Source organism: Salmo trutta, chromosome 16, assembly GCF_901001165.1.
Source record: "Salmo trutta chromosome 16, fSalTru1.1, whole genome shotgun sequence".
Taxonomy (NCBI): Eukaryota; Metazoa; Chordata; class Actinopteri; order Salmoniformes; family Salmonidae; genus Salmo; species Salmo trutta.
Genome location: NC_042972.1, coordinates 40,102,202 through 40,117,835, shown reverse-complemented (window position 1 = coordinate 40,117,835; position 15,634 = coordinate 40,102,202). Strand labels below are relative to the sequence as shown.

Below are 15,634 nucleotides of genomic sequence, written 5' to 3'. Positions count from 1 at the left end.
TGACCGGGGAGCTGCAAGCTGCCATTTGTATTTGTATTTATCATGGATCCCCATACTCTTCCTGGGGTCCAGCTAAATTAAGGCAGTTATACAATTTTAAAAACATTACAATATATTCACAACAGATTGCACAACATAGATTTCACAACACATTAAGTGTGTGCCCTCAGGGCCCTACTCTACTACCAAAAATCTACAACACAAAATCCATGTGTACGTGTGTGTGACGACTTCCGCCGAAGTCGGCTTCTCTCCTTGTTCGGGCGGCGTTTGGCGATCGACGTCACCGGCTTTCTATCCATCGCCGTTCCATTTTTCATATTTCCATTTGATTTGTCTTGTTCCATACACACCTGGTTTTCATTCCCTAATCACACTGCATGTATTTAGTCCTCTGTTCCCCTCCATGTCTTTGTGTGATATTGTTGTATGTTATGTGGGTATTTTACCACGCGCCTGTATTTTGTTCATGTTCCGTGTTTTGGGCACGTTTATTGTATTCTGTGCTATCGTTTTTGGAAAAAAATGCACCTGTTACTACATGCTACTCTCCTGCACCTGACTTCGCCTCCCTTACACACCCGTAACAGTGTGTGTGTATAGTGTGTATTGTGTGTTTGTATGCATGTGTCTGTTGCTGGCATGTCATGCCTACATTTGCTAGTCTTGCCAATGAAAAAATCATTAAAGCAGTTGGAAATATTTTTTGTGAGTAAGGAGCCATCTGATTCAATGAATGATGGAGCGGAGTTTTGCCTTTTTGCCCAAAATTTCATTTAAGGTGCTCCAAAGTTTTTACTATCATTCTTTATGTCATTTATCTTTGTTTCATAGTGTAGTTTCTTCTTCTTTTTATTCAGTTTAGTCACATGATTTTTCAATTTGCAGTACGTTTGCCAATCGGTTGTGCAGCCAGACTTATTTGCCATTTATTTTGCCTCATCCCTCTCAACCATACCATTTTTCAATTCGTCATCAATCCAGGGGGATGAACTTCTTCGTGACAGGGGGCAGTATTCAGAAATTCAGATGAATATGTGCCCAAATTAAACTGCCTGCTTCTCGGGCCCAGAAGGTAGGATATGCATAGTTGAATAAAGGTTAAATACGTTCTTATTTTTTTAAGTATTATCTAAGTGAGTTTCAGAGATTGTCAGAATATGAAAGTCATCTGTTACTAGCAAATAATTTATTTCATGAACCTTGTTTCTTAAACTACATATGTTAACTTGAGCTATTTTAGCACTTTTCTGGGATGGTTGATTGTTTTTATTGCTTTACTGGGAAACTTAGCAAAGGTAGACATGCTCAGGTTATTTACGGTGCAAATATTTACAGTCTACACACAATACCCCATAATGACAAAGCAACATTACATTTTTTTATTTTAGCAAATGTATTTAAAAAAAAAATATATATATATATTGCATTTACATAAATATTCAGACCGTTTACTCAGAACTTTGTTGACGCACCTTTGTCACCGATTACAGCCTGGAGTCTTCTTGGGTATGATGCTACAAGCTTGGCACACCTGTATTTGGGGAGTTTCTCCCATTCTTCTCTGCAGATCCTCTCAAGCTCCGTCAGGTTGGATGGGGAGCGTCGCTACACAGCTATTTTCAGGTCTCTCCAGAGATGTTCGATTGAGTTCAAGTCCAGGATCTGGCTGGGCCACTCAAGGACATTCAGAGACTTGTCCCGAAGCCACTCCTGCATTGTCTTGGCTGTGTGCTTAGGGTCGTTGTCCTGTTGAAAGGTGAACCTTCGCCCCAGTCTGAGGTCCTGAGAACTCTGGAGCAGGTTTTCATCAAGAATCTCTCTGTACTTTGTTCCGTTCATCTTTCCCTCGATTCTGATTAGTCTCCCAATCCCTGCCGCTGAAAAACATCCCAACAGCATGATGCTGCTACCACCATGCTTCACCGTAGGGATGGTGCCAGGTTTCCTCCAGACGTGACACGGTGTCATTCAGGCAAAAGAGTTCAATCTTGGTATCATCAGACCAGAGAATCTTGTTTCTCATGGTCTGAGAGTCTTTAGGTGCCTTTTGGCAAACTCTAAGTGGGCATTCATGTGCCCTTTACTAAGGAGTGTGGAAAAAGTCAAGGGCTCTGAACACTTTCCGAATGCACTGTATGTTAGTGCAGGGTGAGCTGCAAACAGTGGATTTCCTGCTAGGGCACACCTCCTCAGTGCTAACAGTATAACTCTGGTTCATAGGCACATGATTACTGCATACAATAGCTGGAAGATCAGCAGAGGCATTCAGGGCAGTAAAAGGGATATAAATTAGGTTACTTGCATTGTGTCTTCCAGCGCCCCTGGGATAATGTACATTTGCTGAAGCATTATGACAACTCAGCACCACAATGGTTGGGATTAAATAAATTGGGCTTGAGTCATTGATAAATCATTGTCTCAACGCAGCTTTATAACGAATGCTGTGAAATAATCCAGGAACCCAAATTACTTGGGTGGATCCCACCCTCCTTATAATACGAGCTTTGTTTCCAGAAGGTATCAAAACTGTCAATAAAATGTTACACCGACAGAGCTGCAATAGTCTCATAGCCAGTTATGTAGGGCTAGAAGTCTGCTGAACTTCTCAATGCCACGATTTTGGGAGGGCAGAGGGATAGATATTATGGGGCGTTTGGTGGTGTCAAGTAGAGACCCAATCAGTTCTTTAAAATCCGTCTTCAGCTGTTCTGAGCTGCCCTTCATAATATCAATAATCAAATCAAATGTTATTTGTCACATGCACCGAATACAACAGTAAAATGCATTCTTACAAGCCCTTAACCAACAATGCAGTTTTAAGAAAAAAAAGTGTTAAGAAAGTATTTACTAAAATAAACTGAAGTAAAAATAAATAAATAAAAAATAAGAAAAATAAATAATTAAGGAGCAATAATAAAATAACAGTAGCGAGGCTATGTACAGAGGGTACCGGTACAGAGTCAATGTGCGGGGGCACAGGTTAATCAAGGTAATTGAGGTAATATGTACATGTAGGTAGAGATAAAGTGACTACGCCTGGATAATTAAACAGAGTGTAGCAGTAGCATAAAAATGAGGGTAGTGGGATATGCAAATAGTCCGGGTAGCCATTTGATTAGCTATTCAGGAGTCTTATGGCATGGGGGTAGAAGCTGTTAAGAAGCCTTTTGGATCTAGACTTGGCGCTCCGGTACCGCTTGACGTGTGGCAGCAGGGAGAATAGTCTACGACTTCGGTGGCTGGAGTCTTTGACAACTTTTATAGCCTTCCTCTGACCCCGCCTGGTATAGAGTTCCTGAATGGCAGGAAGCTTGGCCCCAGTGATGTACTGGGCATACGCACTACCCTCTGTAGGCCAACATTTTTTTGAGGATCTGAGGAACCATGGCAAATCTTTTCATGAACTATGATTTTTATTTTTTATTTTATTGTTTTATACACTGCTCAAAAAAATGAAGGGAACACTTACACAACACAATGTAACTCCAAGTCAATCACACTTCTGTGAAATCAAACTGTCCACTTAGGAAGCAACACTGATTGACAATAAATTTCACATGCTGTTGTGCAAATGGAATAGACAACAGGTGGAAATTATAGGCAATTACCAAGACACCCCCAATAAAGGAGTGGTTCTGCAGGTGGTGACCACAGACCACTTCTCAGTTCCTATGCTTCCTGGCTGATGTTTTGGTCACTTTTGAATGCTGGCGGTGCTTTCACTCTAGTGGTAGCATGAGACGGAGTCTACAACCCACACAAGTGGCTCAGGTAGTGCAACTCATCCAGGATGGCACATCAATGCGAGCTGTGGCAAGAAGGTATGCTGTGTCTGTCAGCGTAGTGTCCAGAGCATGGAGGCGCTACCAGGAGACAGGCCAGTACATCAGGAGACGTGGAGGAGGCCGTAGGAGGGCAACAACCCAGCAGCAGGACTGATACCTCCGCCTTTGTGCAAGGAGGAGCAGGAGGAGCACTGCCAGAGCCCTGCAAAATGACCTCCAGCAGGCCACAAATGTGCATGTGTCTGCTCAAACGGTCAGAAACAGACTCCATGAGGGTGGTATGAGGGCCTGACGTCCACAGGTGGGGGTTATGCTTACAGCCCAACACCGTGCAGGACGTTTGGCATTTGCCAGAGAACACCAAGATTGGCAAATTCGCCACTGGCGCTCTGTGCTCTTCACAGATGATAGCAGGTTCACACTGAGCACATGTGACAGACGTGACAGAGTCTGGAGACGCCGTGGAGAACGTTCTGATGCCTGCAACATCCTCCAGCATGACCGGTTTGGTGGTGGGTCAGTCATGGTGTGGGGTGGCATTTCTTTGGGGGGGCCGCACAGCCCTCCATGTGCTCGCCAGAGGTAGCCTGACTGGTACCGAGATGAGATCCTCAGACCCCTTGTGAGACCATATGCTGGTGCGGTTGGCCCTGGGTTCCTCCTAATGCAAGACAATGCTAGACCTCATGTGGCTGGAGTGTGTCAGCAGTTCCTGCAAGAGGAAGGCATTGATGCTATGGACTGGCCCGCCCATTCCCCAGACCTGAATCCAATTGAGCACATCTGGGACATCATGTCTCGCTCCATCCACCAACACCACGTTGCACCACAGACTGTCCAGGAGTTGGCGGATGCTTTAGTCCAGGTCTGGGAGGAGATCCCTCAGGAGACCATCCGCCACCTCATCAGGAGCATGCCCAGGCGTTGTAGGGAGGTCATACAGGCACGTGGAGGCCACACACACTACTGAGCCTCATTTTGACTTGTTTTAAGGACATTACATCAAAGTTGGATCAGCCTGTGGTGTGGTTTTCCACTTTAATTTTGAGTGTGACTCCAAATCCAGACCTCCATGGGTTGATAAATTGGATTTCCATTGATTATTTTTGTGTGATTTTGTTGTCAGCACATTCAACTATGTAAAGAAAAAAGTATTTAATAAGATTATTTCATTCATTCAGATCTAGGATGTGTTATTTTAGTGGTCCTTTTATTTTTTTGAGCGGTATATATTTTATATATATAACAAGGCAAGTCAGATACACTCAATTTCCTGATGTTGGTTTAAAATGTTTGTGAGCAGCTTATTGATGTCGTGTGCTCCTGGATAGCACAATGTTTTTGCTCCAGGGACTGAGACATTTTTCTCACCATTGAACTGCCCAATACAACGTCCGGAGAAGCGAATTGAGAAATCTGCCAATTCCCACCCCTCACACAATTTGTTGAGTGTTTCACGGGCCCACAAGAAGCAGGATAGCGTACGCCCGCTGCTCCCGGCGATAGGTTCAGACCTTCCACAGCAGGCAGTGCCCCGTCAGATCTAGAGAAAGCGAAAGGAGCCAACGACCAAGCCGCTGCTGGATAACTTAATTATCCTTCTAACTTCTTGTGTCATTTAAAAAAAATCTGTTAAAGAAAATACATCTGGTGTATTAGAAACAATGACATTTCTTTTAAAAAAAAAGTTTTATTTACACGAAGATTGGCCAGGAAGATCGCCATTTTTCCATTCACTATAATGGGGGATCCTGTTTTCTGCTAACAATGCCTGCAGTACCACGGTCGGCCTTGATTCTCCCTAGGGTGGCACTACAGGACCCAAAGTGGTGGGGGAAACAGTTTTCCTGGGGCCAAGTTTTTTCTGATCTGGTAGGCTAACCTAACCAGGTTAAACTCGGGGTATGACATAGTAAAGAATCTGCTGTAATTATTTTTGGATTTGGGCTATCATGGGACCCTAAAAAAACTTCTGAAAAAACTTCTGGGCCTAGATAGGATGAAAACAACAATAAAGTCCTGTCAAGAAAATTATGAATCAAATCATTCTAAACAACAGTACTTATCCCTCTTGAACACTTTTCTGTCAATACTTTTTAGAAGTGCTGGTACAAATGCCAGCTCGCCACATGTTTGCCGGCGGCCGTGCTGTGCTGATCGCTGCAATGTGGATAGATGGAAATCGCCACACAATGCTATAAATGAAGAAACATAACCTATATGTATGATCTACTGTCTATGTATTTTATTTTTGGAATTGGCTTCCATATAGAACAGCTCAACATATCAACTCCTCGTGAATTTCATCAATTTTGAACTCAGGCTGTAGCAACAACATGTGGAATAAATCAAGGGGTATGAATACTCTGAAGGCACTATTTAACCGATTATGTAAAATGTCATCCTAATAACTCTATTCAGTGACAATAAGCCCTGTCAGTCTGAGCCATGCAGGATGATATAATACATTGTTTCTGAATTCAATGTCATTGAGAAAATGTATTTTTTTCTGCAAAAATAATTTCTGAATTTAACAGTAATCCAAGTACTACTATTTTTGCTGGTAACGTAACAGATTACAGTTAGTTTCTTGTAATCCGATTACATGTAACTGATTATAACCTTGTTACTCGTATAAACAGGGAGTCTCACAGCATGTGCTAAACCCACGTAGATGTGATGGGGTACAGAAGGTGACTGCTGCATGGTGTTATCAGTACCACCCCATGAAACCCTTAGGAATCGTAATGTCTGCCTCTTTCTTGTCATGACCAGCCCCCACCAGCAGCTAATGATACTGCTGCTAGGCGCACGCACACACGCATGCACACACGCAGGTGCGTACACAGACAGACAGACAGACAGACAGACAGACAGACAGACAAGACAGACAAGACAGACAAGACAGACAGACAGACAGACAGACAGACAGACAGACAGACAGACAGACAGACAGACAGACAGACAGACAGACAGACAGACAGACAGACAGACAGAGGTTCGTTCGGAGGTGCCTTTCCTTCCTCGTCTGAAGTTGGCTTCTTGCATGTCTCCATGGAAACCCCAGAGAGGTATGCTGGTATCTGCAGAACCAAATTGCACCAGGTCTAATGGCTAATGTCAGCTGAAGTAGTGTTTATTTTAGTCACATTGGTGTCAGTGAATGGTGTCAATGCGTGGTGAACGCACACACAGAGGTGGGCACATCAACAGATACCTCAGGGCCGTGCCTTGGCCTTTAGTCACAACTCTGGCCAATGTCACAGCCAGGAAAGTCCCAGTAAAAAATAGGTGGTTACCAGAGTTATCTGTTCTAAATTCCAACTCACGTTGGTAATGTAATTGGTCCCAACTCTATTGGTTACTTGTGAGGCCATGACCAGTGATGGAATTACAGAGGAGCTGTGTGTAATTCTGCAAGTGAGGATGTGAGAATGAGAAAGGCATCACATCCTCACTGAAAATACTTGAATATTCCCTTTAACATGACAGGATACGATTTATAAAAGAGGAACATTGAAGAGGTTTGAATAATGTTTATCACCCTTTTTAAATGGTTAATCAACAGATATTTGTATATACAGTACCAGTAAAACGGTTGGACACACCTACTCATCCAGGGTTTTTCCCTATTTTTACTATTTCCTAAATTGTAGAATAATAGTGAAGACATAAAAACTATGAAATAACACATATGGCATCATGTAGTAACCAAAAAAGTGGTAAACAAATAAAGGCTATATAAATGAAAGGAACAGAAATAAGAAGTAGGCATCATAGACCAGCATGCAAGGCAATCTGCTTGGGGAAGCAGTAAGAGGAAGTCTAGTCAAATGTGTGACAGAGAGAAAGCCCTGTCAGTTATTCATGTTTGTAACACAGGAAGTCTTCTGGGCCTTTCTGGTCTGGTAGCATGTCCTGCATCTTAATAGTCTAGTGCAGGGATGGGCAACTAATTACCCCTAAAACATTTTTACACACATTTTAGGAACTCAGTCAGGGTCTCAACCTACTGTTGCGAGTTAGAATAGTAGAATACACAAGGTGCAATTTCGAAATGTTGTTGTGCATCAGCAGTCTTTCTCTATGTCAATCCAAATGTGTAGAATTGCAGGAAATTAGCTGTAAGAGAACTCATTTTCCGCTCCGCCCCATGGCAAAATGAGTAGAATTGCATGAAATGAGTTATAAAATTGCAAAATCTTCTCTCTGCCCCCTGGCAAAATGTGTAGAATTGCACAAAATTAACTATAAAAGTGACATTTCTATCCGCTGTCAATAGGGGCCACTAAAATGTTTTGCTCGCAATGGGTGTGTGTGTGGGGGGCCCTCATGATGACTTCCGATTTTTTGTGGCCCCTATCCCATTCAAAGTTGCCCATCCTTGGTCTAGTGGCTTCTACGCTCTCCTCTTCTCCTCTCCCTCGTCTGCACTAAGCTGAAAGGACGGAACAGCTGAGAACAACATGGTGGACATGTACTCTGAGTGCCGGTGTTATGTGCCCTTAATTGACACAGGTGCAGAGGTAGGGCTAGACGATGTGGCCTAAAAATCATATCTACATTTTTTAAAATGTTTTCTCTAAATAAGCTTTGCTGTACTATTCAAGGTAAAATACACTGCATTTCAAACAGTCAGCAATAATCAAATTAATTCAGGGCTCGTGAACATCAGAAAAATATAAGTAGGGTTGCACATTTTGGGGAATATTCAGAGGTGGAAACTTTCTGTGGGAATTAACGGGAATATATGGGAATTAACAGGAATATATGGGAATTAACGGAAATATGAACAAATTAATATTAATACCATTTAAATGTAGATGTTTTTTGCATTGGATATATTTACCATATCATATGGAGACAGAAACAAACATTTTACCTCATCATAAGTGGACATAATTGCAAATGATTAAATCCTTCCAATAGAAATAAAATTGGACTTTAATTAAATGAGTTGACTCTTCACATGGAATGATTTCACTGAACAACAAAAGAAAGGGAATATTGAATGATCCCCAATGATCCATCGCATCTCCCAAAAACGTATGCAACATGATAGTCTAGAAACTAAAGCTTTGGGTGTCTTCCTCTCAGGCTTCCATGTCTTCTCCCTGGACTTCCTCAATGTCCATGTCTTCAACATCAGACTCTGAGGCCTCATCTTCACTGTCACTTTCCAACCTTGTTAAGGATGGCTTGTTGTCAGGCTCAAAAAGCCTCAAATTTGCCAGGATGGCCACCAATTTTTCAACACTTTTATTGGCCAGCCTGTTGCGTGCTTTGGTGTGTGTGTTCCTAAACAAGGACCAGTTGCACTCTGAGGCGGCTGATGTTGGTGGGATTTGGAGGATGATGGAGGCAACAGGGGAAAGAGCCTCAGATCCAAAAAGTCCCTTCCACCAGGTGGCTGATGAGATATGTTGACACAACTGCCATATTTGCATCTCCATCCCAAAGCCCTTGCTTTAAAGTGTACTTCGCCAGACTTCCAAGAACCTTGCCCTATTCCAGGCCAAGGTGGCGAGAAACGATAGTGATTACACCATATGCCATGTTGATCTCTGCACCTGACATGATGCTCTTGCCAGCATACTTGGGGCCCAACATGTATGCTGTGGCATGTATGGGCTTCAGGCAGAAGTCTTCACGCTTTTTGATGTATTTCAGAACTGCAGTTTCCTCTGCTTGGAGCAACAGTGAAGTGGGCAGGACAGTACGGATTTCTTCTCTTACATCTGCAAGCAGAGTCTGAACATAAGACAGGATGGCATTGTCTCCCTCAATCCGTGTAATGGCTACTGCAATAGGGTTCAGGAGTTTCAGGCTGCTTACCACTCTCTCACAAAATACATCATCCAGGAGGATCCTCTTGATGGGGCTGACCATATCGGCAGACTGTGATATGGCCATTTCTTGGAGAGACTCCTTCTCCTCCAGGAGACTGTCAAACATGATGACAACAACACCCCAACGGGTGTTGCTGGGCAGCTTCAATGTGGTGCTCTTATTCTTCTCACTTTGCTTGGTGTGGTAGATTGCTGATATAACTTGATGACACTTCACATACCTAACCATTTCCTTGGCTGTCATGTAGAGTGTATCCATTGTTTTCAGTGCCATGCTGTCCTTGAGGAGCAAATTCAATGCATGAGCAGAACAGCCAATGGGTGTGATTTGAGGGTAAGACTCCTCCACTTTAGACCAAGCAGCCTTCATGTTCGCAGCATTGTCTGTCATCAGTGCAAATACCTTCTGTGGTCCAAGGTTATTGATGACTGCCTTCAGCTCATCTGCAATGTAGAGACCAGTGTGTCTTTGTCCCTTGTGTCTGTGCTCTTGTAGAATACTGGTTATGGGGTGGAGATGATGTAGTTAATTATTCCTTGCCCACGAACATTCGACCACCGATCAGAGATGATTGCAATACAGTCTGCTTTCTCTATGATTTGCTTGACCTTCACTTGAACTCTGTTGAATTCTGCATCCAGCAAATTAGTAGATAAAGCATGTCTGGTTGGAAGGGTGTATGCTGGGCGAAGAACATTGAAAAATCTCTTCCAATACACATTGCCTGTGAGCATCAGAGGTGAACCAGTTGCATCCACACCTCAACCAAGACATTCATCAGCATTTCTCTGACTACGTTCTTCAATTGAGTCAAAAAAACTTCTGATTGCAGGAGGACCATGAGCTGTTGCTATCGATAAGGTGTCTGATTCATAATTTTCACCTCGAATAGAAGTAGAGGGACTTTTATCAGAGGTTGCTTGTTGTGAGCTCTGAGGGAACTTTATGCACTTGGCCAGATGATTCTGCATCTTTGTTGCATTCTTCACATATGATTTGGCACAGTATTTGCACATGTACACAGCTTTTCCTTCTACATTAGCTGCAGTGAAATGTCTCCACACATCAGATAGTGACCGTGACATTTTCCTGTCAAGAACAGAAAAAAAATTGTTACAAAAATAAAATACAATTCCATGTACAGATAAATAGTTATGCAGTTACTTAAACAACTCCTTTGTAAGATACATTTTTTTTATGAAACATGTATGGAAACAGGTGAAGTAACACTCCTCAGTTAGCAGGCTCAAGCAAGCTAAAACCCACATGGTAGCAAAAATGAACTAGCAGAAATTGTTAACAAGTTAGAAATGATTTAAACACACTTTGCTGTAGGCTACTATTTACTAGTTAACAAAAATTATTGTATGTCATATAAAATATATTCACCCCACCTAGTACTGTAATCAAAACTTACCAGAAAGCATGTAGTCCTTGGCTCAGACAGTGTAGTAGTGTGGGCTCAATAGCATCTCATTAGTTTGCAAGATCTTGAGAATCAGATGTACATGTGATTGAAGACTGCACTGCACATGTGATGGAAGAATGCACTGTGCATGCAGAGGGTTGCAATTCCATTGAATTGGGGATAGTTTAACCAAAATATGCCACAAGACCTAGAATTGCCTTATGTGTATCCCACAAAAAGGTTCAATGTTATAAGCTACATTTTTGATGAATTTAAGCAAAATTCCTGGGATTAACTTCCCAAGAAAAATTTCCAGAAAAATTCTGGAAATGTACCGGAAAGTTTCCGACCCTTTGCAACCCTAAATATAAGCCTTCCACGACCATAGGACCAGTTGCGATTTTAGCATGTTAATCTTGGCAGGGCAAACTCAAAAACTATTTTTAGAAGAATGCCAGCAAAGCCACTACACAACAATAAACAATACATTAATTGCACTATAATGGTGACAAACTGTGCCCACAAACTGTTACGGCCTACAGAAAACTGTCCCAACAACAGAGCTTTCTTTTCAGCACCATTGAGTGGATCCTTACCACCTCTAAACCTGGCTATCAGCGGAGCCTTGTCTGGCAGCGAAACAGTTCATTCATCCTCATTTACTGCATTTAAAAAAAACATAGCTGATATGGCTGACTTGCTTAAATAAATGTGTTTTTTACCGACAATTAATTAGACAAGCAGCCCTGAATGACGGGTCGCCACTGCACAGGACCCACTAATAATTTAACTATTTTATCAAAATTGTTTAAGCTGCTTCTTTGCAATAATCACCGATCAAGTCAGTCTATGAAAAGGCCCTTTTTGTTATAAAATTTAACCAGAACCATGCATAATGCGCATTCACTAATAATGACTAACTTCTTGTTGCATGCATTATAGAAAATGAACACAGGTCTCATGAAACAATCTCTCAAGCGCAAGCTCATGTGCTAGTGAGTAACCAGCTAATCTTTATATTCAAGTTTAGCCAACTTGGATCTATTTGCTAGCTAACAAGGCAGAACAGCTGAATTTGTCATGAACACACCCTTCTGTCCATCTCCAACTGTTTGAACAGCATGCTAGCCTGTCCACTTTGTCCAGATGTTGAAATCAAGTGGCCTACCTTATTTTTCAGAATGAAAACGAGTTGCCAATTCCTTATACAAATGCATATTTGTATGCTTATTGCACATTTATAAAACACAGACTAGACAGCTAGTATAACAGTCGTTGGCTAAAATGCTGCTAGCAGTACGTGGCACTGCATTGACACACACGACAAACTGAGCATTCCTTTTCCAGAACCAATGATCATTGATATTACAGTTTTAGTAGTTAAGGGTTAACTTCTCCTCTGTTACAGTAATGTCTCAATGTGTTTCGGTGTCCATATGACAGACTGACTTTTTGGAAAGGTGGCATCCTACAGTACCACATTGAAAGTTACTGAGCTCTTCAGTAAGGCTATTGTACTGACAATATTTGTCTATGGAGATTACATGGCTGGGTGCTCAATTTTATAGACTTGTCAGCAACGGGTGTGGCTGAAATAGCTGAATCCACTAATTTCAACGGGTGTCAACATACTTTTGTATATATAGTGTATCTTAAAACAAGCAACAATTCTTTCATACCGAAACAGTAGGGCTTGAGACTTGCATAGGAGGTGACAGGAGCAGATAGGAGCCCAGTAATAGAGGGAAGTTGAAGGAGAGCACATGCAGGTAGAGCTGATGACAAGATTCAGAGAGGAACAAGCTTTTCTGTTTGTTTAGATCGTTTGCGTTTATCAGGAAATTTCAAGAGGCCCAGCGACATATCCGGGAGGTCAAAGGATCGAGCAGGCTTTATGGATATAAACATATAACCATAACCTCATTCCTAAGAGCTAGTTGACATGCAGCATTCACCGTTGTTAAGCTTATTGAGAGAAATGCTGTACTCACTGGTTTCCCATTGCTGCACAGTGGACAGAAGGAACACACACATACAGAGAAGTGCTGTCATGTATGAGGAGGTTTGACAAACTGGGACTATCTGAAACCTGTGACCTCACAGGCTTGCAGAAGAAGAGATACGGAGTGCCATTTTAGATGTACTCAAACCACACACACACACACACACACACACACACACACACACACACACACACACACACACACACACACACACACACACACACACACACACACACACAAAGTAGAAAAGCCCATTGGCTCATCACCCATTGGCTCATCTTCAGTGCATTGCACTCATCTCACTCATAAGCTCTCTTGCTTAATAAGCCTTCAGTAACATGCAATGCAAACTAATTTATCTGAACCTCATCACTGAGTACAATCTGTCTTTAAAGATTTTCCAGCTTATTGCTCTTTATTGTATAAAGTCATCAATCACTTACTGATACAGATCCTTTCCTGATTACACACTTTCCATAAATGATGTGTGTTTAGTTGTCATATCAATAAAGGCTCAGTAGTGGATCAGAATGCCAAAGGACATTTGGCACAGACCAGCTCCACCATCCAGCAGTGTGTGTGTGTGTGTGTTTGTGTGTGTGTGTGTGTGTGTGTGTGTGTGTGTGTGTGTGTGTGTGTGTGTGTGTGTGTGTGTGTGTGTGTGTGTGTGTGTGTGTGTGTGAATCCGAGGACCAGTCAAAGCAGAGGTCACATGACATTGGCCCCCAACAGAGAATAGGAACAGAGGTGTGCAGAAGAACAATGGCAATTGAGGTTACACAAAGTAACAAAAATAAAACAAATCTGGTTAAAAACATGGTAAAATATAAAAATCCTTCAAATCTTGTATGGCAATGTACATACTATACGTTTTCACAATCGCTCTAGCCTAACATAGCAACTCCAGACAAACCTTGAGAAAATCCATGGTGTATCCCCAGTCGCTTTTAGACCAAACACCTTCATATGTTTGGTCTATTGATATAACTTTACACCCAGTGGAGGCTCCTCAGAGGAGGAAGGGGAGGACCATCCTCCTCAGTGAATTTCATAAAAAATAGGTTATCCTGATTAGATAAAACTATACTAAATATATTCATGTCACCAAATAATGGATTAAAACACACTGTTTTGCAATGAAGGTCTACAGTAGCCTCAACAGCACACTCTGGGGTCGCACCATGGTGTAGCCAGAGGAGGACAGAAACTAGCTGTCCTACGGCTAAACAATGGTGCTACCCCAGAGTGTGCTGTTGAGGCTACAAAACCTAGGAGGCTAATGGTTCTCACCCCCTTCCATAGACTGACAAAGTATTTATGACAACTTCCGGAGGATGTCCTCCAATCTTTCAGAGCTCTTGCGGCATGAACTGACATATTGTCCACCCAATCAAATGATCAGAGAATGACTGAAAGAATAACCTACAGCTAGCTAGCACTGCATAAAATGTGGAGAGTAGTTGACTCAAAGAGAAAGACAATAGTTGAACAGCTTTTAACAAATTATTTATTCAAAAATGAATGAGAAGCAAGAGAGAGATAGAGAGCTAATTATATTTAGTTTTAGTTTTTTCACTTTCACTTACTTAGCTAGCGAATGCAGCTAGCTAGTTTATCTTACTCAAACACCCGGCTCAAACAGAGAGGGATTGTTAGCTAGCTGGAACTCTTCCAAGTCAAGGTAAGATTTAGTTGTATTCATTTATTGCCACCAGGGAATTCCAGTGTAACTACTAAACTGCTTGCATAATACACTGTACTGCATAATTGTAGCGGGTTTACTAACGCATTTAGTTCTAGTAGCTATGTTGACTATGATATTAGCTAATATGGTGACAACGGTGTAGGCTGTGTGTACCGTTTAGAAGTTATGGTATGAAGGTTTTGCCTAGAATGTTTTTTTAGCCTGGTCACAGACAGCTGTTATTTTTTAATGTAACTTATATTTAACTAGGCAAGTCGGTTAAAATCAAATTTGTATTTACAATGACGGCCTACCCCGGCCAAACCTAACCCAGACGACACCGGGCCGAGTTGTGCGCCACCCTATGGGACTCCCAATCACGTCCGGTTGCATTGAAGTCCACAAGCGAAGGGAAAAGGTGAGAGGAGGAGAGCGCGTAGATGTGAGAAGGAATTATACAACGAGTAAAGTGCTTGTATATGGCTGCTATGAAAGTGAACTGTGTGTGCAGGTAATCAGGGGTGTATTCATTCTGACTGATTCTGTTGAAAAACTTTTCTTAAATGGAAGCAAATGAAACGGGGATAAGCATACCTTCATTTGTCCAGTAGGTAAAATGTTAGTATCATGTAGTAGCCTAAACCTATCAATTTCACATTAAGCTGTGTGAATGGAATATGAATGACAGTCATCCAATATCCTGTAATAGAAATAAGACCATGCTCCCCCCCACGCCCCCCAAAAAACTGTTTACACCCTATGACAAAAGGTCAAGAGCATGCAGGCTAGCCTAACGGATACCTCCACATTGAGAGCTGGAACATCACAGTGTCTGTGTTACAGTAACATCTCACTGTCCACTCACAAATATCACATTCTCCTTGTCATGATAACATCTTGA

The 15,634-nt window shown here is 42.0% G+C and overlaps 1 protein-coding gene across 2 annotated transcripts in view; it reads right to left on the bottom strand.

Moving 5' to 3' along the window:
- The window catches only part of camk1b (calcium/calmodulin-dependent protein kinase Ib), an 83,453-nt gene that overhangs the window by 66,708 nt on the left and 1,111 nt on the right, over positions 1–15,634 (bottom strand). The window contains exon 1 of one of the 2 annotated variants that reach the window (XM_029694384.1): positions 13,038–13,108. The exons of the other annotated variant lie outside the window; for it this stretch is intronic. Coding sequence (XP_029550244.1) covers positions 13,038–13,048 — 11 coding nt within the window. The 5' untranslated portion in view covers positions 13,049–13,108. Of the gene's footprint in view, positions 1–13,037; positions 13,109–15,634 lie in introns of those variants that run through there. 2 annotated transcript variants of the gene reach the window in all.